Here is a 25,296-nt window from a genome sequence, read left to right as displayed (position 1 = left end):
TTTTAGCAGATGGCCTGGTAGAAGAGGTTTCTAGCAGATGACCTGGTAAAAGAGGTTTTTAGCAGATGGCATGGTAGAAGAGGTTTTTAGCAGATGGCCTGGTAGAAGAGGTTTCTAGCAGATGACCTGGTAAAAGAGGTTTTTAGCAGATGGCATGGTAGAAGAGGTTTTTAAGCAGATGGCCTGGTAGAAGAGGTTTTTAGCAGATGGCCTGGTAGAAGAAGTTTCTAGCAGATGACCTGGTAGAAGAGGTTTTTAGCAGAAGGCCTGGTAGAAGAAGTTTCTAGCAGATGACCTGGTAGAAGAGGTTTTTAGCAGATGGCCTGGTAGAATAGGTTTCTAGCAGATGACCTGGTAAAAGAGGTTTTTAGCAGATGGCATGGTAGAAGAGGTTTTTAAGCAGATGGCCTGGTAGAAGAGGTTTTTAGCAGATGGCCTGGTAGAAGAGGTTTTTAGCAGCTGGCCTGGTAGAAGAGGTTTTTAGCAGATGGCCTGGTAGAAGAAGTTTCTAGCAGATGACCTGGTAAAAGAGGTTTTTAGCAGATGACATGGTAAAAGAGGTTTGTTTATAGCAGCGGATGATGTGACCCGGTAAAATAGGTTTTTAGCAGATGGCCCGGTACAAAACCCAAAACCAGTGAAGTTGGCACGTTGTTTAATTTGTAAATAAAAACAGAAGACAATGATTTGCAAATCCTTTTCAACTTATATTCAATTGAATGCACTGCAAAGACAAGATATTTAATGTTCGAACTGAGAAACTTAATTAAATAATCTTAAGTTAAGTTAAATAATCATTAACTTAGAATGTAATTGCAGCAACACATTGCACTGTGTTACATGGCCTTTCCTTTTAACAAAACTCAGTATTTCTCCAGATTCTCTGAACCTTTTGATGATATTACGGACTGTAGATAGTGAAATACCTGAATTCCTTGCAATAAGTAGCTCGTTGAGAAATGTTGTTCTTAAACTGTTCGACATTTGTTCACAAAGTGGTGACCCTCGCCCCATCCTTGTTTGTGAATGACTGAGAATTTCATGGAAGCTGCTTTTTCACCCAATCATGGCACCCACCTGTTCCCAATTAGCCTGTTCATCTGTGGGATTTTCCAAATAAGTGTTTGATGAGCATTCCTCAACTTTCTCAGTCTTTTTTGCCACGTGTGCCAGCTTTTTTGAAACATTTCACAGGCATCAAATTCCAAATGAGCTAATATTGGCAAAAAATAAAGTTTTCCAGTTCGAACATTAAGTATCTTGTCTTGGCAGTCTATTCAATTGAATATAGCTTAAAAAGGATTTGCAAATCATTGTACCGTATTTTTCGGAGTATAAGTCGCTCCGGGGTATAAGTCGCACCGGCCAAAAATGCATAATAAAGAAGGAAAAAAACATATATAAGTCGCACTGAAGTATAAGTCACATTTTTTGGGGAAATTTATTTGATAAAACCTAACACCAAGAATAGACATTTGAAAGGCAATTTAAAATAAATAAAGAATAGTGAACAACAGGCTGAATAAGTGTATGTTATATGACGCATAAATAACCAACTGAGAATGTGCCTGGTATGTTAACGTAACATACAAACCCCGTTTCCATATGAGTTGGGAAATTGTGTTAAATGTAAATATAAACGGAATACAATGATTTGCAAATCCTTTTCAACCCATATTCAATTGAATGCACTACAAAGACAAGATATTTGATGTTCAAACTCATAAACTTTATTTATTTTTTGCAAATAATAATTAACTTAGAATTTCATGGCTGCAACATGTGCCAAAGTAGTTGGGAAAGGGTATGTTCACCACTGTGTTACATGGCCTTTCCTTTTAACAACACTCAGTAAACGTTTGGGAACTGAGAAGACACATTTTTTAAGCTTCTCGGGTGGAATTCTTTCCCATTCTTGCTTGATGTACAGCTTAAGTTGTTCAACACTCCGGGGGTCTCCGTTGTGTTATTTTAGGCTTCATAATGCGCCACACATTTTCAATGGGAGACAGGTCTGGACTACAGGCAAGCCAGTCTAGTACCCGCACTCTTTTACTATGAAGCCACGTTGATGTGACACGTGGCTTGGCATTGTCTTGCTGAAATAAGCAGGGGCGTCCATGGTAACATTGCTTAGATGGAAACATATGTTGTTCCAAAACCTGTATGTACCTTTCAGCATTAATGGCGCCTTCACAGATGTGTAAGTTACCCATGTCTAGGGCACTAATACACCCCCATACCATCACAGACGCTGGCTTTTCAACTTTGCGCCTATAACAATCCGGATGGTTCTTTTCCTCTTTGGTCCGGAGGACACGACGTCCACAGTTTCCAAAAACAATTTGAAATGTGGACTCGTGAGACCACAGAACACTTTTCCGCTTTGTATCAGTCCATCTTAGTTGAGCTCAGGCCCAGCGAAGCCGACGGCGTTTCTGGGTGTTGTTGATAAACGGTTTTCGCCTTACATAGGAGAGTTTTAACTTGCACTTACAGATGTAGCAACCAACTGTAGTTACTGACAGTGGGTTTCTGAAGTGTTCCTGAGCCCATGTGGTGATATCCTTTACACACTGATGTCGCTTGTTGATGCAGTACAGCCCGAGGGATCGAAGGTCACGGGCTTAGCTGCTTACGTGCAGTGATTTCTCCAGATTCTCTGAACCCTTTGATGATATTACGGACCGTAGATGGTGAAATCCCTAAATTCCTTGCAATAGCTGGTTGAGAAAGTTTTTTCTTAAACTGTTCAACAATTTGCTCACGCATTTGTTGACAAAGTGGTGACCCTTGCCCCATCCTTATTTGTGAATGACTGAGCATTTCATGGAATCTACTTTTATACCCAATCATGGCACCCACCTGTTCCCAATTTGCCTGTTCACCTTTGGGATGTTCCAAATAAGTGTTTGATGAGCATTCCTCAACTTTATCAGTATTTATTGCCACCTTTCCCAACTTCTTTGTCATGTGTTGCTGGCATCAAATTCTAAAGTTAATGATTATTTGCACAAAAAAAAAAAAAAAGTTTATCAGTTTGAACATCAAATATGTTGTCTTTGTAGCATATTCAACTGAATATGGGTTGAAAATGATTTTCAAATCATTGTATTCCATTTATATTTACATCCAACACAATTTCCCAACTCATGGAAACGGGGTTTGTATTATGGTAAGAGTCATTCAAATAACTATAACATATAGAACATGCTATACGTTTACCAAACAATCTGTTACTCTTAATCGCTAAATCCGATGACATCTTATACGTCTAGTCTCTTACGTGAATGAGCTAAATAATATTATTTGATATTTTACAGTAATGTGTTAATAATCTCACACATAAGTCGCTCCTGAGTATAAGTCGCACTATGAAACTATGAAAAAGACTGCGATTTATAGTCCGAAAAATACGGTATTCTGTTTTAATTTACAATTTATACAACGTGCCAACTTCACTGGTTTTGGGGTTTGTAAAAGAGATGGCCTGGTAGAAGAAGTTTTTAGCAGATGACCTGGTAAAGAGATTTTTAGCAGATGACCTGGTAAAAAAGATTTTTAGCAGATGACCTGGTAGAAGAGGTTTTTAGCAGATGGCCTGGTAAAATAGGTTGTTAGCAGATTACCTGGTAAAATAGTTTTTTAGCAGATGACCTGGTAGAAGAGGTTTTTAGCAGATGGCCTGGTAAAATAGGTTTTAAGCAGATGACCTGGTAGAAGAAGTATTTAGCTGATGGCCTGGTAAAATAGGTTGTTAGCAGATGACCTGGTAAAATAGTTTTTTAGCAGATGACCTGGTAAAATAGGTTTTTAGCAGATGACCTGGTAGAAGAGGTTTTTAGCAGATGGCCTGTTAGAAGAGGTTTTTAGCAGATGACCTGCAAGGAGAGGTTTTTAGCAGATGACCTGCTAGGAGAGGTTTTTAGCAGATGACCTGCTAGGAGAGGTTGTTAGCAGATGACCTGCTAGGAGAGGTTGTTAGCAGATGCCCTGGTAAAAGAGGTTGTTAGCAGATGACCTGGTAAAAGAGGTTGTTAGCAGATGACCTGCTAGGAGAGGTTTTTAGCAGATGACCTGCTAGGAGAGGTGTTTAGCAGATGCCCTGGTAAAAGAGGTTTTTAGCAGATGACCTGGTAAAAGAGGTTGTTAGCAGATGCCCTGGTAAAAGAGGTTGTTAGCAGATGACCTGGTAACAGAGGTTGTTAACAGATGATCTGGTAAAAGAGGTTGTTAGCAGATGACCTGGTAAAAGAGGTTTTTAGCAGATGACCTGGTAAAAGAGGTTGTTAGCAGATGCCCTGGTAAAAGAGGTTGTTAGCAGATGACCTGGTAACAGAGGTTGTTAACAGATGACCTGGTAAAAGAGGTTGTTAGCAGATGACCTGGTAAAAGAGGTTCTTAGCAGATGACCTGGTAAAAGAGGTAAGCAGATGACCTGGTAAAAGAGGTTGTTAGCAGATGACCTGGTAAAAGAGGTTGTTAGCAGATGACCTGGTAAAAGAGGTTGTTAGCAGATGACCTGGTAAAAGAGGTTGTTAGCAGGTGACCTGGTAGAAGAAGCGGTGCATGTTGTCGTAGGCCAGCGTGAAGAGGAAGGTGCTGTGGAACTGCAGCACGATGGCCCTGATGGTGTCGTTGATGTCAAAGCGAGGTCCAGGAGTCTTGCTGTCCAGGTGGTAGTTGGTGCTGCGGTCCAACTCCATGATGGCTCTCTTGATGCACAACTCAAACACGTCCTGCTTGTAGGGGAACACGGACTGACTGCAACACGGAAACACGGAAGCCTCCTCACAGTCTTGGTTGTCCATCCACTGTTGGAAACAAAAACCTTCACTTATCATTTCTATATCACTATTAGTCATACTTGCCAACCCTCCCGTTTTTAGCGGGAGAATCCCGATATTCAGCGCTTCTCCCGACAACCTCCCGACAGAGATTTTCTCCCGACAAACTCCCGGTATTCAGCCGGAGCTGGAGGCCACGCCCCAAAAAAAAAAGTCTGCCGCAGCTGCGATTGGACCTGACCAGCCTCCGGGTACAAGTACTGGAGTACCAATTGCTTGCCAGGGAAGATCTTCCCCAGGAAGCAAGGATTGACCGGTTTTGGGCCATGTTAGGGAGAGATGGAAGATTCCACACTCTCGTGCATTTGATGAAAGCACTTTTGTGCGTGCCACACAGCAATGCATCGTCAGAGAGGGTGTTCAGCATGGTTAGAAAAATAGTGACAGAATAGAAAGAGAATGGACAATTCAACCCTTAACAAAGAATTGTACTTTCAAGTACAACAATGAGTAGATGAGTGTTGTGTGTGTGTGGAAATGTGTAAATAAATGAACACTAAAATTCAAGTATTTCTTTTATTTATATATATAATAAAATATATATATATATATATATATATATATATATATATATATATATATATATATATATATATATATATATATATATATATATATATATATATATATATATATATGAAATACTTGAGTTGGTGAATTCTAGCTGTAAATATACTCTCCTCTTAACCACGCCCCTAACCACGCCCCCACCCAACCACGCCCCCCCCCACCTCCCGATATTGGAGGTCTCAAGGTTGGCAAGTATGCTATTAGTACTGTTAATATTTTTCATCATGTGTCCGTCTCATGGTTCTTGCTCATAGAGGAGGGGACACTTTATTTTAACTCTTGCAACTTTCAGGCTCTAGTTTGAAATTTGTTTGAGAAAAAACTAACAAACGTGAAGAAGAACTGACCTGCTTGAAGGTCTCCATGAAGCAGCTGGTGAAGTCCTGCTCGTCTGACTGAAAAATAAAAGTCTGGTTTCGAAGCTTCTGGCAGAAGTTGAGGATCCACAGCTGAGAATCTGGGCTGGCAATGTTGAAGCTGCTGTCCAACATCAACTTGCCTTTGTTTTTGGGATTGAGGGGGTCCCCGTTATCCACGTTGTTGATGCCCCAGATAATGGTGATGGGCATATGCAGGTCCTCTCCATGATGCACCCTTTCGAACATGAACACTTTCTTGTACTCAGCATCGTAGCGCTCGAAAGGGTGCGAGGAACGGAACACTTGGAACTCGGCCAGCTCCAACGATGGGAGCTTCATCTTGGGGTTGACGCAAACCACATAGGCGCCGCCCACTGCGAGACCGAGGAACCAAAGGAGCCACAGGTAGCGCAGCTTGATGACAAGGCAGGGGAGAACTTTCTCAAAGAAGATTCTCGAGGCTTCAGAGACTCTAAACAGAAAAGTGTTGGCCTTCTGGCAAAGTCCCGCCAGAAACATCTGTATGCAAAAACCGCTGCGCTGGCGCGAGGGCTTTGGGCAAGGCAGCACATTGGGCAGGTAGCGCTCGTGCAGCACCACCACCGCCGGGAGCCACGTCACCATGAGGATGTAGTTGACCAAGATGGCCGTCCCTGCGTAGACGCCGAAGCAGCGGATGGCGGTGATGTTGCTGACATAGTTGACGTAGAAGGCAGCGGCGGTGGTAAAGCTGGTGACAAACATGGACGAGGCGGCGTGCTGCAGAGTCACACTGACCGTCTCTGCCAGCTCGGCGTCGGGCTTGTCCACTTTGGTGTAATTCCACACGTCGCAAAGCACAAAAGCGTCATCGGCTCCGATACCCACCAGGATGATGAGCGCCGTCAGGTTCATGAAGGGAAAGAAGTGGAAGTTGAAGACCAGGCGGTAGAGGAAGTAGGACACGATGAGGGAGCTGATGATGGCGATGATGGTCATCAGGGTGATGAAGACGGAGCGCGTGTACAGACACATGACCAGCAGGACGATCACCATGGCGATGGCCGGGTACACTGTGTCCGTCAAAAGGTAGTCCTGGAAGAGCTCGTGTTTGATGCCAAACTCGATGCCGGTCACTGTAGTGATGCCGTCGGAAGAGTTCCATTTCTCGAAGTTGTCCAGATAAATGTCCATCATGGACTCTCCTTTCTCCGTGGGCGAGAAGAGCATGCTGTACCTGAGCACAGGTGCTTCCATGCTCTTCGGGCTCAGGAAGTCCTTATCGACCAGGAAGTGCAGTATTTGGTAGACAGCGTTGTACTTGGTGCACTTGCGAGGCACATTGCCGCACTTGAGCTGATCTTTGCGTTTCAGCGCCACGTCCCAGCAGTCCGGCGCCAGAGTGCCATTGTGGTAGTACTTGGCGCACGAGCGCAGGATCTTGAGTGTGTGCGACACGTCACGCTCGGTGATCACCTGGCAGGAGGACCTGTTGGCGAGGACGGCGATGTAATTACCCAGAGTCCAACTGGGACAACAGGAAGCGTCGTTGGTGCGCTGACATAAGCTCCAATAGTCGCGGTGAGAGCGCACCTGTGGACACACACAAACATTTAATCATTTTACAGACGTACCAATCATGGAAGTGCACTACTTGTGTTGTCCGACTACATATCGACCTTTGTATTCTCAGGGTATTCGATCCATCGCAACTGGACTGTTTGGTTCATCTTAGAAGACGAGACTGACTAGATGTGACCAATCTAAATCTATGACTAGATGTGAGCAATCTAATTCTAACAGTAGATGTGACCAATATAAGTCCAAGACTATAGATGTGACCAATCTAAGTCTAAGACTAGATGTGACCAATCTAAACCTAACATTAGATGTGACCAATCTAAGTCTAAGATTAGATGTGACCAATCTAAGTCTAAGACTAGATGTGACCAATCTAAGTCCAAAACTAGGTGTGACTAATCTAAGTCTAAGACCAGATGTGACCAATTTAATACTAGATGTGACCAATCTAAGTCTAAGACTAGATGTGACCAATCTAAGTTTAAGACTAGATGTGACCAATCTAAGTCTAAGACTAGATGTGACCAATCTAAGTGTAAGACTATAGATGTGACCAATCTAAGTGTAAGACTATAGATGTGACCAATCTAAGTCTAAGACTAGATGTGCCCAATCTAAGTCTAAGATTAAATGTGACCAATCTAAGTGTAAGACTAGATGTGACCAATCTAAGTCCAAGACTAGGGGTGACTAATATAAGTCTAAGACCAGATGTGACCAATTTAATACTAGATGTGACCAATCTAAGTCTAAGACTAGCTGTGACCAATCTACGTCTAAGACTAGATGTGGCCAATCTAAGTCTAGATGTGACCAATCTAAGACTAGATGTGACCAATCTAAGTCTAAGACTAGATGTGACCAATCTAAGTCTAAGACTAGATGTGACCAATCTAAGTCTAAGACTATAGATGTGACCAATCTAAGTCTAAGACTAGATGTGACCAATCTAAGCCTAAAACTAGATGTGACCAATCTAAGTCTAAGATTAGATGTGACCAATCTAAGTCTAAGACTAAATGTGACCAATCTAAGTCCAAGACTAGGTGTGACTAATCTAAGTCTAAGAACAGATGTGACCAATTTAATACTAGATGTGACCAATCTAAGTCTAAGTCTATAGATGTGACTAATCTTAGTCTAAGACTATAGATGTGACCAATCTTAGTCTAAGACTAGATGTGAGCAATCTAAGTCCAAAACTAGGTGTGACTAATCTAAGTCTAAGACCAGATGTGACCAATTTAATACTAGATGTGACCAATTTAATACTAGATGTGACCAATCTAAGTCTATAGATGTGACCAATCTTAGTCTAAGACTATAGATGTGACCAATCTTAGTCTAAGACTAGATGTGAGCAATCTAAGTCTAAGACTAGATGTGAGCAATCTAAGTCTAACAGTAGATGTGAGCAATCTAAGTCTAAGACTAGATGTGACCAATCTAAGTCCAAAACTAGGTGTGACTAATCTAAGTCTAAGACCAGATGTGACCAATTTAATACTAGATGTGACCAATCTAAATCTAAGTCCATGGATGTGACCAATCTTAATCTAAGACTATAGATGTGACCAATCTAAGTCTAAGACTAGATGTGACTAATATAAGTCTAACACCAGATGTGACCAGTCTAAGACGAGATGTGACCAATCTAAGACTATATGTAACCAATCTAAGTTTAAGACTATATGTGGTCAATCTAGGTCTAAGACTTGATGTGACCAATCTAAGTTTATGAGGAAGAACTGATGAAGCTCCCTTGGAAGAGAGGCCAAATGTCTTCTATGACAGGGGTTCTTAACCTTTTTGACCTCGGGGCCCAACTTATCCACTACAGGGGGGCCCACTCAAATATGAAGACTGAATTAGTCATTTAACTCTTGATTTTGCGTGTATTCTTTAATCATATCTAAAGTACTTACTGTTTACATGATATGACAGTACGTTAATCACAAAGATGATTATGTATTGACCATAAAACTTAGTTAGGTCAGGCTGATTAGGAAAAGACGTACTACCCAAATATACTGCATAAGAAAGAAAAATACATTGTGCTAAAATAAGTCAATTATTAATAAATATGTTTCTTACATTAATTGTCAATAAAAATGAAAGTTCATATAAAAATACAGCTTTACCACTTTAGTCATACAATTTGTGCTTAAGAAACTTCTCAATTACTTTAGTTCCAGACTTCTTCTGTTAGTTTGATATTGTCATTACTGACACAAGTGGTGGAACATTGTATTACACCCGAGTACCATACGGACCATAGCTGAGAAACACATTTTTTGGCGGCCCAAAAATGGGCCTTGGACCTATGGCTAAGAACCACTGTTCTAAGACAGACCGAAGAGTCCAGTTGTGCTGGATTGATGAATGAGAACATCCACAGACTTCAGCTTTTGTTCCAAGTCCTGTCTTGCATTTTAGCTTCATAGTCTCCCTCATCAGTCCCAAAGCAAGATTTCATCATGTCATAATCGCAAAGTCTTGGTTTGGTTGTTCGCTAGCAGGATGTGTGTGGGGTCCATGAAGCGCAGTGACAACGTTCACCCACTGGAGGGAGACAGTTTGGTCTGCATTAGAGCTTGCTGCAAAAGTGAGTTTCTGCCTTTGCAGTAAACACGTTTTGTCTAAAAGCAGAAAATATTTAACATTTTCTAATCCACCGACTTCATGTGAGCAACATGTCAAAACTTCCAGAGGAACTGGAGTACCACATCTTCGAGTCTGCTTTGGTCCAATTATCTTCGACTCAGCCAATAATTCAAAGTCCCTGCAGGTGACTAATTCATGCTTTCAAATATGATTATGACTGGCCCACAAACCCGAGTGTTGTCCAGGTTGCACATGGATTTGATGGCCTGGATACTCCACAGGTTCTTGCCCTCGGCTGATGAGAAGACCAGCCTGGAGTAGCTGGAACCTGCAAAATGTTGAAGACTTTAATCAATGATGACAAGCAGGAGATTTTTATGAAAGGTTAGACAAAATAAAATGTTGAAAGAGAGCAAACACATCAGGAGTGGACAACATTCTGCCACACGTTAAAGTAGACATCCCTCAGACTGACTGGCTCGTGTTGACAAAAGTGGTTGTCAACAGAAGCAAAGGCAGCCAATATTATTTCATAATAATAATTAAAATAGATTTTATACAGCAGTTTTTTAATGACTTAAAATACATTTATTATTGACATAAGAAAAATGCTAATAAAGGTTTTTTTAGAGGACATCATTTTTATTTATTTGTGCACAAACTTAATGAGTGCAGGTTGTTGCTTATTAAACCCTGTGTGAGAGGATCATCGTGACATAAGAAAGGATCTTTCGTCTTATCAGAAGCTTTGAAAACGTGTGAGAGCATGATTGGTCCTATTAGATGCTTTAAAAACGCGTGAGAGGATCATCGTGATAGAAGAAAGGATCTTTAGAGGATCAACGTGACAGAAGAAAAGATCTTTGGTCCTATCAGAAGCTTTAAAAACATGTGAGAGGATCATCGTGACAGAAGAAAGAATCGTTGGTCCTATCAGAAGCTTTGAAAACATGTGTGAGAGGATCATCGTGACAGAAGAAAATATCTTTGGTCCTATCAAAAGCTTTAAAAACATGTGTGAGAAGATCATCCTGACTGAAGATGATTGATGTTGATAAAACCAAAACGCAAAAACAATAACCATTAAGCTGACAATACATGTCGACATAAACCAATCGTACAATTTTTCCCACGACTGTTGATGTCGACACTGACTTAAGAAGTTTGAAAGTTAGAAGAACATGAAGGACCAGGACTGAGTTGGTCAACATAAATGGGTTGCCAACATAAACAGGTTGTCGGCGAAAACGGGTTGTCGACAAACGGGTTGTCGAAACAAGCGGGTTGACGGCGTAAACAAATTGTCGATATAAATGGGTTGTAAACATACACAGGTTGTCAACATTAACATGATATTGACAGACGGATTGTCGACATGCGCAGGTTGCTGACAACCACAATGTTGACAGAAACGGGTTGTTGACATACAGAGGTTGTCGGACAGGAAGGGGTTGTCACCAAAACAATGTTGTCACCATTAACATGTTGAAATAAACATCTGGTCGACATGAACGGGTTGTCAACCTAAACATGTTAACGAAAACTGGTTGTCGACGTGCACGGGTTGTTGACGTGCATGGGTTGTCAACATCCATAAGTTGTTGACATAAACCGGTTGTCGACATAAACATGTTGTCAATATGAAAAGATTGTCAACATAAATATGTTGTTAACATAAGCGGGTTGTCGACATACACATGTTATCGATATAAACATGTTGACATAAACAGATTGTGGACATACACAAGTTGTCAACATAAACATGTTGACATAAACAAGTTGTCAACATATACAAGTTGTCGATTTGAACAGGTTGTTGACATAAACAGGTTGTCAACATACACAAGTTGTCGATATAAACATATTGTTGACATAAACAGGTTGTCGACATACACAAGTTGTCAACATACGCAAGTTGTCAATATAAACATGTTGACATAAACAGGTTGTCAACATACAAGTTGGTGACATACACAAGTTGTCAATATAAACATGTTGACATACACAAGTTGTTGACATATACAAGTTGCCGACATACACAAGTTGTCTATATAAACATGTTGTTGACATACACATATCGACATAAACAAGTTGTCGACATAAACATGTTGTCGACATAAACAAGTTTTCGACATACACAAGTTGTCGATATGAATATGTTGTCGACATAAACAAGTTGTCGATATAAACATGTTGACATACACAAGTTGTCAACACACACGTGTTGTCGACATACACATGTTGTTGACATACACAAGTTGGCCACATAAACACGTTGGCGACATAAACAGGTTGTCGACATAAACAGGTTGTCTATGTAAACAAGTTGTCGACATAAACAAGTTGTCGACATAAACAAGTTGTCTATATAAACAAGTTGACATACATAAGCTGTCGACATACACAAGTTGTGGACATAAACAAGTCGTCGACATAAACAAGTCGTCGACATAAACAAGTTGTCCACATACACAAGTTGTCCACATACACAAGTTGTCCACATAAACAAGGTGTCCACATACACAAGTTGTCCACATAAACAAGGTGTCGACATAAACAAGTTGTCGATATAAACATGTTGACATAAACAAGTTGTCGATATAAACATGTTGTTGACATATACAAGTTGTCGACATTAACATGTTGTCGCCATAAAGAAGCAAGAAAATAATTACCAGGCACGTCACAGAAGAAGTCTTTCCTAAAGTCCCACTGAGCTTGTCGTCTCTCTCGCTCCACATGATCTTCACCCCACTTTGCTTCTTGGTGACTGCAAGCAAAACTATTATTATTATTATTACTTGAAGGACAATATTCATATTCATATTTGTGTCAATGCAACAAAATTATTATTATTATTATTACTTGAAGGACAATATTCATATTCATATTTGTGTCAATTCAACAAAACTATTATTATTATTATTACTTGAAAGACAATATTCATATTTGTGTCAATGCATCAATACTATTATTATTATTATTATTATTACTTGAAGGACAATATTCATATTCATATTTGTGTCAATGCAACAAAACTATTATTATTACTTGAAAGACAATATTCATATTCATATTTGTGTCAATGCAGCAAAACAAATATTACTTGAAAGACAATATTCATATTCATATTTGTGTCAATGCAACAAAATTATTATTATTACTTGAAGGACAATATTCATATTCATATTTGTGTAAATGCATCAAAACTATTATTATTACATGAAAGACAATATTCATATTCATATTTGTGTCAATGCATCACAACTATTATTATTATTACTTGAAGGACAATATTCATATTTATATTTGTGTCCATCCATAAAAACTATTATTATTATTGTTATTATTATTATTACTACTTATAGGACAATATTCATATTCATATTTGTGTCAATTCATCAAAACTATTAATATTATTATTATTATTAGTATTAGGACTACTACTTGAAGGACAATATTTATATTGATATTTGTGTCGATGCAACAAAACAATTATTATTATTATTACTTGAAGGACAATTATCATATTCATATTTGTGTCAATGCATCAAAACTATTATTATTATTACTTGAAGGACAATATTCATATTCATATTGGTGTCAATCCAACAGAACAAGTATTGTTATTATTACTTAAAGGACAAAATTCATATTCATATTTGTGTCAATGCAACAAAACAATTATTATTACTTGAAGGACAATATTCATAATCATATTTATGTCAATGCAACAAAACTATCATTATTATTATTATTATTACTTGAAGGACAATATTCATATTTATATTTGTGTCAATGCAGCAAAACTATTATTACCTGAAGGACAATATTCATATTCATATTTGTGTCAAAGTAGCAAAACAATTATTATTATTACTTGAAAAACAATATTCATATTTATATTTGTGTCAATGCAACAAAATTATTATTATTATTGTTACTTAAAGGACAATATTAATATTCATATTTGTGTCAGTGCAGCAAAACAATTATTATTATTGTTACTTGAAGGACAATATCCATATTCATATTTGTGTCAATGCAACAAACAAAATTATTGTTATTATTACTTGAAGGACAATATTCATATTTTTGTCAATGCAACAACATAATAATAATAATAATTATTACCTGAAGGACAATATTCATATTTGTGTCAATGCAGCAAAACACGTATTATTATTATGACTGGAAGGACAATATTCATATTTATATTTGTGTCAATACATCAAACAAGTATCATTATTATTATTACTTGAAGGACAATATTCATATTCATATTCATATTTGTGTCAATGCATCAAAACTATTATTACTTGACGGACAATATTAATATTCATATTTGTGTCAATGCATCAAAACTATTATTATTACTTGACGGACAATATTAATATTCATATTTGTGTCAATGCATCAAAACTATTATTATTACTTGAACGGCAATATTAATTTTAATATTTGTTTCAAAGCAACAAAACAGTTATTATTACTTGAAGGACAATATTCATTTTCATAACGGTGTCAATGCAAAAAAACAATTATTATTACTACTTGAAGGACAATATTGATATTCATATTTGTGTCAATGCAACAAAACAATTATTATTATTACTTGAAGGACACTATTCAAATTTATATTTGTGTCAATGCAGCAAAACAATTATTATTACCTGAAGGACAATATTCATATTCATATTTGTGTCAAAGCAGCAAAACAATTATTATTATTATTACTTGAAGGACAACATTCATATTCATATTTGTGTCGATGCAGCAAAACCATGGTTATTATTATTACTTGAAGGACAATATTCATATTCATATTTGTGTCAATGCAACAAAACAATTATTATTATTATTTGAAGGACGATATTCATATTTATATTTGTGTCAAAGCAGCAAAACAATTATAATTATTACTTGAACGACATTATTCATATTTTTATGTATGTCAATGCAACAAAAATATTCATATTCATATTTGTGGTAATGCATCAAAACTATTATTATTATTACTTGCTGGACAATATTCATATTTATATTTGTGTCAGTGCAACAAAACAATTCTTATTATTATTATTACTACCTAAAAGACAATATTCATATTTGTGTCAATGCATCAAAACTTGTATTATTATTACTTGCAGGACAATATTCATATTTATATTTGTGTCAGTGCAACAAAACAAATCTTCTTCTTATTATTACCTGAAGGACAATATTCATATTTGTGTCAATGCATCAAAACTTTTATTATTACTGGAATGACAATATTCATATTTGTGTCAATGCATCAAAACTATTATTATTATTATTATTATTATTATTATTACTACTTGAAGGACAATATTCATATTCATATTTGTGTCAATCCAACAGAACAAGTATTGTTATTATTACTTGAAGGACAAAATTCATATTCATATTTGTGTCAATGCAACAAAACAATTATTATTACTTGAAGGACAATATTCATAATCATGTTTGAGTCAATGCAACAAAACAGTTATTATTATTATTACTTGAAGGACAATATTGATATTCATATTTGTGTCAATGCAACAAAACTATCATTATTATTATTATTATTATTACTTGAAGGACAATATTCATATTTGTGTCAATGCAGCAAAACTATTATTACCTGAAGGACAATATTCATATTAATATTTGTGTCAAAGCAGCAAAACAATTATTATTATTATTACTTGAAAAACAATATTCATATTTATGTGTGTCAATGCAACAACACAATTATTATTATTATCGTTGTTACTTGAAGGACAATATTAACATTCATATTTGTGTCAATGCAACAAACTATCCATCCATCCATTTTCTAGAAACTAAATTATTGTTATTGATATTCATATTTGTGTCAATGCAACAAAACAATTATTATTATTACTTGAAGGACACTATTCATATTCATATTTGTGTCAATGCAACAAAACAATTATTATTATTACTTGAAGGACACTATTCAAATTTATATTTGTGTCAATGCAGCAAAACAATTATTATTACCTGAAGGACAATATTCATATTCATATTTGTGTCAAAGCAGCAAAACAATTATTATTATTATTACTTGAAGGACAACATTCATATTCATATTTGTGTCGATGCAGCAAAACCATGGTTATTATTATTACTTGAAGGACAATATTCATATTCATATTTGTGTCAATGCAACAAAACAATTATTATTATTATTTGAAGGACGATATTCATATTTATATTTGTGTCAAAGCAGCAAAACAATTATAATTATTACTTGAACGACATTATTCATATTTTTATGTATGTCAATGCAACAAAAATATTCATATTCATATTTGTGGTAATGCATCAAAACTATTATTATTATTACTTGCTGGACAATATTCATATTTATATTTGTGTCAGTGCAACAAAACAATTCTTATTATTATTATTACTACCTAAAAGACAATATTCATATTTGTGTCAATGCATCAAAACTTGTATTATTATTACTTGCAGGACAATATTCATATTTATATTTGTGTCAGTGCAACAAAACAAATCTTCTTCTTATTATTACCTGAAGGACAATATTCATATTTGTGTCAATGCATCAAAACTTTTATTATTACTGGAATGACAATATTCATATTTGTGTCAATGCATCAAAACTATTATTATTATTATTATTATTATTACTACTTGAAGGACAATATTCATATTCATATTTGTGTCAATCCAACAGAACAAGTATTGTTATTATTACTTGAAGGACAAAATTCATATTCATATTTGTGTCAATGCAACAAAACAATTATTATTACTTGAAGGACAATATTCATAATCATGTTTGAGTCAATGCAACAAAACAGTTATTATTATTATTACTTGAAGGACAATATTGATATTCATATTTGTGTCAATGCAACAAAACTATCATTATTATTATTATTATTATTACTTGAAGGACAATATTCATATTTGTGTCAATGCAGCAAAACTATTATTACCTGAAGGACAATATTAATATTAATATTTGTGTCAAAGCAGCAAAACAATTATTATTATTATTACTTGAAAAACAATATTCATATTTATGTGTGTCAATGCAACAACACAATTATTATTATTATCGTTGTTACTTGAAGGACAATATTAACATTCATATTTGTGTCAATGCAACAAACTATCCATCCATCCATTTTCTAGAAACTAAATTATTGTTATTGATATTCATATTTGTGTCAATGCAACAAAACAATTATTATTATTACTTGAAGGACACTATTCATATTTATATTTGTGTCAATGCAGCAAAACAATTATTATTATTACTTGAAGGACAATATTTATATTCATATTTGTTTCATGCAGCAAAGCCATGGTTATTATTATTACTTGAAGGACAATATTCATATTCATATTTGTGTCTAGGGTTGTCCCGATCCGATATTTGGATCGGATCGGCCGCGGATATTTGCCAAAAAATGCGTATCGGCAAGGCATGGGAAAATGCCGATCCAGATCCAGTTTTAAAAAAAATTCCGGTCCGTGTTTTTTTAACGCACCGATTTAAATAATACATTCCACTTTTCTGCTGCTCCCTAATTTCCGTTCCGCATTTTCCAGCACACCTTCAACACATACACAGGTCTGTGTCCTAACCGTTAAGACGGCCATGTGAATTAAAAGTTACCGGTAAAAATGTCAGCTGTCTCTGTGCGATATAGAAAATGACTATATCGTGATATTCGAGTATATGTTCTCACGCAGTTGCTTTTAGCTGCTGGCATTACACAACATGCTCTTCTCACTCTTTCCTGTGTCTCCTTCTCACAGACAGCAAGCGCACCTTCTTACACACGTCACATACTGTCACGTCATACGTAAAATACGTATACGCCCTCTCCCAGCAGAGAGGTAGCAGCATGGCTAACGTTAGCTGTGATGCTAGCGCAGCCATGCGAGTGGTAATACGAATGAAGGAAGAATTAATTAATTCCCCCAAAAAACAGCAGAGGGTCCATCGTCTGGCGGTGGTTTGGCTTCAAGTGGGAATATGTCGAACAGACAACTGTAATTTGTCAAGTGTGGAGCAAAAGCGTTGCTATAAAAACTAGCATTACTGCTAATATGTAGCATCATTTCAAAAGTCCCCTGCTAGAGAATGAAAAGTGCTTGAAACTCCGCATGTCAACCTCTCCATTCGGTGCCACACCAACAAAATGCCGTAGGAAAAAAATAGGGATTTTTTTAGTTGTGATTTCCTTCTCTGCATGAAAGTTTAAAAGTAGCATATATTAATGCAGTATGAAGAAGAATGTTTTAATGTAGACACATAGAATCATCATACTGCTGTGATTATATGCATCAAGTGTTAACTCAAGGCTAAGGCAAAATATCCACATATATATCGTGTATCGCAATATGGCCTTAAAATATCGCAATATTAAAAAAAGGCCATATCGCCCAGCCCTAGTTCAATGATGCCATTTCTGTTTGTCATGTATAATTTTGTCTATTTTGTGTTTATCCTTGAATAAACAGGTCAGTTTCTTGTTACCAACCATTGTGTATTATTCAAACTCACCTAATCCAGCTGGCTAGTTGTTATCAAGAGTACTAAAACCCTTTTCAACATGAATCTGACAATTAAGTAGGCTAAATAACTTTAAACTTTAATACATGCTCGGATAGGCCAGTATCGGCCAGTATCGGTATCGGATCGGAAGTGCAAAAACAACATCGGTATCGGATCGGAAGAGCAAAAACCTGGATCGGGACAACCCTATTTGTGTCAATGCAACAAAACAATTATTATTATGACTTGAAGGACAATATTCATATTTATATTTGTGTCAAAGCAGCAAAACAATTATTATTATTACTTGAACGACAATATTCATATTTATATGTATGTCAATGCAACAAAACAATTATTATTACTTGAAGGACAATATTCATATTCATATTTGTGTCAAAGCAGCAAAACAATTATTATTATTATTACCTGAAGGACAATATTCATATTCATATTTGTGTCAATGCAACAAAACAATTATTATTACTTGAAGGACAATATTCATATTCATATTTGTGTCAATGCAGCAAACCATGTATTATTATTATTATTATTATTATTACTTGAAGGACAATATTCATATTCATGTCAATGCATCAAAACTATTATTATTATTATTACTTGAAGGACAATATTCATAGTCATATTTGTGTCAATGCAACACAACAATTATTATTACTTGAAGGACAATATTCATATTCATATTTGTGTCAATGCAACAAAACAAGTACTATATTATTACTTGAAGGACAATATTCATATTTATATTTGTGTCAAAGCAGCAAAACAATTATTATTATTACTTGAACGACAATATTCATATTTATATGTATGTCAATGCAACAAAACAATTATTATTACTTGAAGGACAATATTCATATTCATATTTGTGTCAAAGCAGCAAAACAATTATTATTATTATTACCTGAAGGACAATATTCATATTCATATTTGTGTCAATGCAACAAAACAATTATTATTACTTGAAGGACAATATTCATATTCATATTTGTGTCAATGCAGCAAACCATGTATTATTATTATTATTATTATTATTACTTGAAGGACAATATTCATATTCATGTCAATGCATCAAAACTATTATTATTATTATTATTACTTGAAGGACAATATTCATAGTCATATTTGTGTCAATGCAACACAACAATTATTACTTGAAGGACAATATTCATATTCATATTTGTGTCAATGCAACAAAACAAGTACTATATTATTACTTGAAGGACAATATTCATATTCATATTTGTGTCAATGCAGCAAAACAAGTATTATTATTATTATTACTTGAAGGACAATATTCATATTTATTCAGAAGTTGACTTCTCTGACAAGCCACAAGCAGAAGATGGAAGCCACTGTAATTGTATGCTATTTCATCACCATTGTGTCTCAGGTATCAAATAATAATTTCTCTTTTCAACCTTTCAACTTAAAGATGTGTTTTTTATAGTGTACAGTGAGACAGGTATCAATGTGTTTGTAATTATTATTATTATTATTAAAAGTATCGTATTGCCAACAATGTGTCTACTATTATTATTAAATGTATCTTACCACCATCAATGTGTTAACCAATATTGTTAATAAATATATGATGATTATGTTACCTATTGGCCTGCTGGTCAGCACATTTGAAGGGATAGTTGGCAAGTGTTGCTTTGTATCCCGTGTTCTTCACCATGCTGTTCCATATGATCATGTATTATTATTATCATTATTATTATTATTATTAGTAGTAGTAGTAGTACATGATAATTATGTTACCTTTTGTCCTGCTGGTCAGCATATTTGAAGGGATAGTTGGCGAGTGTTGCTTTGTATCCCGTGTTCTTTACCATGTTGTTCCATGTGAGGTATTATTATTATTATTAATAATAATAAATATATGATAATTATGTTACCTTTTGGCCTGCTGGTCAGCATATTTAAAGGGATAGTTGGCGAGTGTTGCTTTGTATCCCGTGTTCTTCACCATGTTGTTCCATGTGACCAAGCGTTGACCAATAGGAGTCCCTCGAGGCTCGAAACCCTTTCAAGGAAAACAAGACCACACTTATGACTACAATTATTAATATTAATGTCCATATTAATGCTTAGATCAGCTCAAACATGTCTATGGTTATTTATGCGGTATGAATATTTAAACATAATAAAGTTGTTGTAAAAATGTGATTTAATAACATTTTTGTACCCTAAATATCCAACATGACCATTTAGTTTAAATAATAATGATTACATTTTATTTCTATCAAAGCTTTTTGATGTGATAATAATTCATACATTTAATACTTAATGCGTGTTCATCATTAAGAAATAATTAATATTTTGTGTTACACAAAGAACCTGCCATGGTCTGCGGTAGCAGGGCTTCTGCAGGTAAATTTAAGATTTTTTAAGACTTTTTTGAGAGCATAATGAATATAATTTAAGATTATTTCATATCCATTCGGACAAAAAAGTACAACGAAAAAGGAAGATCAGAGGGCTAGTATGAATTGAAAGTACAGTATATGAATTATTCACTGCTCTTTCGCATAATAAAAAACTTAACGGTTAAACTAACTAAATACAGCAGAGAACTATTGTAAACTCATTGAAAAATGTTTTATCATAACATAATTTTTCATGTTTGCCATAGAGGTGTTTTCTGTCAAAAGGTGCAGTGCGCTTCATGAACGTCAGCAATGGTCGAAGAAAGCACAACAATATATTGAAAGGGACTGTTAGTATCTGTGCTAAAGCTAAATGCTTCACTTTTGCAGTGTTTTTCTCAGAATGTAGCAAACAGATACAAACATGTACAATACTACTGCTGTATCTGTAGTAAACAGATCAAAACATGTACAGTACTACTACTGTCTCTGTAGCAAACAGATAAAATATGTACAGTACAAATACTGTATCTGTAGTAAACAGATAAAACATGTACAGTACTACTGCTGTATCTGTAGTAAACAGATAAAACATGTACAGTACTACTACTGTATCTGTAGCAAACAGATAAAACATGTACAGTACTACTACGGTCTCTGTAGCAAACAGATAAAACATGTACAGTACCACTACTGTAACTGTAGTAAACAAATCAAAATATGTACAGTATTACAACTGTAACTGTAGTAAACAGATCAAAACATGTACAGTACAAATACTGTATCTGTAGTAAACAGATAAAACATGTACAGTACTACTGCTGTATCTGTAGTAAACAGATAAAACATGTACAGTACTACTACTGTATCTGTAGCAAACAGATAAAACATGTACAGTACTACTACGGTCTCTGTAGCAAACAGATAAAACATGTACAGTACCACTACTGTATCTGTAGCAAACAGATACATTATTACTGTATCCATAGCAAACAGATACAGTACTACTGTATCCGTAGCAACCAGATAAAACATGTACAGTACTACTACTGTCGCTGTAGCAAACCGATAAAACATGTACAGTACTACTGTCGCTGTAGCAAACCGATAAAACATGTACAGTACCACTTCTGTATACGTAGCAAACAGATACAGTACTACAGTATCCGTAGCAAACAGATACAGTACTACTGTATTCATAGCAAACAGATACAGTACTACTGTATCCGTAGCAAACAGATACAAACATGTACAGTAATACTACTGTACCTATAGTAAACCGATACAAACATGTACAGTACTACTACTGTATCTGTAGTAAACAAATCAAAACATGTCCAGTATTACTACTGTATCTGTAGTAAACAGATAAAACATGTACATTACTACTGCAGTATCTGTAGTAAACAGATAAAATATGTACAATACTACTACTGTATCTGTAGTAAACAGAAACAAACATGTGCAGTACTACTGCTGTATCTGTAGTAAACAGATAAAATATGTACAGTACTACTACTGTATCTGTAGTAAACAGATACAAACATATACAGTACTACTATTGTATCTGTAGTAAACAGATAAAAACATTTACAGTACTACTACTGTATCTGTAGTAAACAGATAACAAATGTGCAGTACATGATCAATGGGTTATACTTGTATAGCGCTTTTCTACCTTCAAGGTACTCAAAGCACTTTGACAGAATTTCCACATTCACCAATTCACACACACATTCACACACTGATGGCGGGAGCTGCCAGCACCCATCAGGAGCAAGGGTGAAGTGTCTTTCCCAAGGACACAACGGACGTGACTAGGATGGTAGAAGGTGGGGATTGAACCCCAGTAACCAGCAACCCTCCGATTGCTGGCACGACCCCTCTACCAACTTCGCCACGCCGTCCCTACAGTACTACTACTGTATCTCTAGCAATCAGATACAGTACTACTGTATCTGTAGCAAACAGATACAAACATGTACAGTACTACTACTGTATCTGTAGTAAGCAGATCAACACATGTACAGTACTACTACTGTGTCAGTAGTAAACATATACAGTACTACTACAGTATCTGTAGCAAACAGATAAAACATGTACAGTACTACTACTGTCTCTGTAGCAAACGGATAAAATATGTACAGTAGCAGTACTGTATCTGTAGTAAACAGATCAAAACAAGTACTACTACTGTATCTGTAGTAAACAGATCAACATATGTACAGTACTACAACTGTATCTGTAATAAACAGATAAACACATGTACAGTACTACTACCGTATCTGTAGTAAACAGATAAACACATGTACAGTACTACTACTGTATCTGTAGTAAACAGATAAAACATATACAGTACTACTACTGTATATGTAGTCAACAGATACAGTACCATTACTGTATCTCTAGTAAACACATACAGTACTACTACTGTATCTGTAGTAAACAGAGAAAACATGTACAGTACTACTACTGTATATGTAGCAAACAGATAAAACATGTACAGTACTACTACTGTATCTGCAATAAACAGATCAGATCAAACATGTACAGCACCACTACTGTATCTGTAGTAAAGAGATACAGTACTACTACTGTATATGTAGTAAACAGATCAACACATGTAAAGTACTACTACTGTATCTGTAGTAAACAGATAAAAAATGTGCAGTATTACTACTGTATCTCTAGCAAACAGATACAGTACTACTGTATCTGTAGCAAACAGACACAAACATGTACAGTACTACTACTGTATCTATACTAAACAGATCAACACATGTACAGTACTACTACTGTATCTACTAAACAGATAACACATGTACAGTACTACTACTGTATCTGTAGTAAACAGATCAACACATGTACAGTACTACTACTGTATCTAGTAAACAGATAAAACATGTACAGCACTACTACTGTATCTGTAATAAACAGATCAGATCAAACATGTACAGTACCACTACTGTATCTGTAGTAAAGAGATACAGTACTACTACTGTATCTGTAGTAAACAGAGAAAACATGTACAGTACTACTACTGTATATGTATCAGAGGTGTGGACTCGAGTCACATGACTTGGACTCGAGTCAGACTCGAGTCATGAATTTGATGACTTTAGACTCGACTTGACAAAATGTAAAGAGACTTGCAACTCGACTTAGACTTTAACATCAATGACTTGTGACTTCACTTGGACTTGAGCCTTTTGACTTGACATGACTTGCTACTTTCCTCAAAACCTAAAGTTTAAAAAGTTATTTGGGAGCGCTCCGTAGCTTTCATTTTGTACGTGTCTGTCTATCAGCGTGTGTGCTGCGTGTCAGCGTGTGTGCTCTCAGTACAACAGCCAATCAAATTAGATCTACATTGTTTTCATCACACAGCATTCATCCAATCAAATTGCAGGACAACCAATGAACAAGAGTTGTCAAACAACGCGCCAGTGAGAAAGATTTATACCAAAGTTGGTTTCGTTCGGGTATAAAAACTACGACTTGGTCAACAAAAAACGAATTGCCGGATGCAAATCACGCAGTTCGAATATTACAGACGGAGACGCAACAACTTCCAACTTCGTTCGACATTTGAAGTTGCACAAAGAAGGGTAAGTTTTGAATGTAAGCTAACGTTTATTGGCTAAGTAACATGACTTTTATTTGCTGTGTAGTTAAATCAGTGAGGCTGTAAACTCACTGCTAACGTCATAACCATAGACATCTTATAAGTAGACGCAGCATCGAGCGCTACTGCTTACTGGCGCAGACGAGACGCGGGGCCGCCATCTTGGAGTGGTGATCCGCTCCACTCAGTGCAATTCATTTGGCAGGAGCAATGAACTGTCAGCGCATTTAATTCATTTTACCTCACTGAATACCACTCGTTTTCACGCGCTTTTTTGTCATACGTGTAGCTATGATAACGGACACATGTTTTATTATTCATAGTTTGCTTAACAGTAATAGAATATTCTTATATGCTATAAGTGACCAGACGTCCGAGATCAAAACTGGGAATATAAGCCCAGAGAAGGGGGAAAAAAACGGTCAGCTATTTTTAAGTTGAAGAAACAATATAATTGCGTTATATATACATGCGTATATCCTACATAAACAATGTATGAATACATTAGATATCTATATATCTTATAGACCGTATCTCTGTTGCTGCAGCAGCAGAGAGTTTATTCTGTCTTGACACTTTGTATTGATATTTTGTATTACATTCTTCCCTTAAATGATAATGTTTACAGTGATTGTTATATATGTATTTTTTATGTATGTCGCTTTGGATAAAAGCGTCTGCCAAATACTTAAACATATATAAACACCTGAAAGTCTTTATATCAGCTAAAACCACCAATCTGTTTCACTGGATTCAGAATAAATCCAAA

General features: G+C 35.8%; 1 protein-coding gene across 3 annotated transcripts in view; it reads right to left on the bottom strand.

Moving 5' to 3' along the window:
* Positions 1-25,296, bottom strand: part of disp1 (dispatched homolog 1 (Drosophila)) — a 71,203-nt gene that overhangs the window by 5,864 nt on the left and 40,043 nt on the right. For 2 of the 3 annotated variants that reach the window (XM_062042351.1, XM_062042352.1), the window contains 5 exons: positions 20,432-20,559; positions 12,616-12,710; positions 10,171-10,268; positions 5,765-7,348; positions 4,551-4,814 (listed from right to left, as the gene is read on the bottom strand). In XM_062042351.1, coding sequence (XP_061898335.1) covers positions 4,551-4,814; positions 5,765-7,348; positions 10,171-10,268; positions 12,616-12,710; positions 20,432-20,559 — 2,169 coding nt within the window. The remainder of the gene's footprint in view (positions 1-4,550; positions 4,815-5,764; positions 7,349-10,170; positions 10,269-12,615; positions 12,711-20,431; positions 20,560-25,296) is intronic. The other variant, XM_062042353.1, reaches the window with a different exon arrangement.

The sequence above is a fragment of the Entelurus aequoreus genome, linkage group LG03 (genome assembly GCF_033978785.1).
Source record: "Entelurus aequoreus isolate RoL-2023_Sb linkage group LG03, RoL_Eaeq_v1.1, whole genome shotgun sequence".
NCBI lineage: Eukaryota > Metazoa > Chordata > Actinopteri > Syngnathiformes > Syngnathidae > Entelurus > Entelurus aequoreus.
This window is presented reverse-complemented; position numbering and strand designations above follow the sequence as displayed.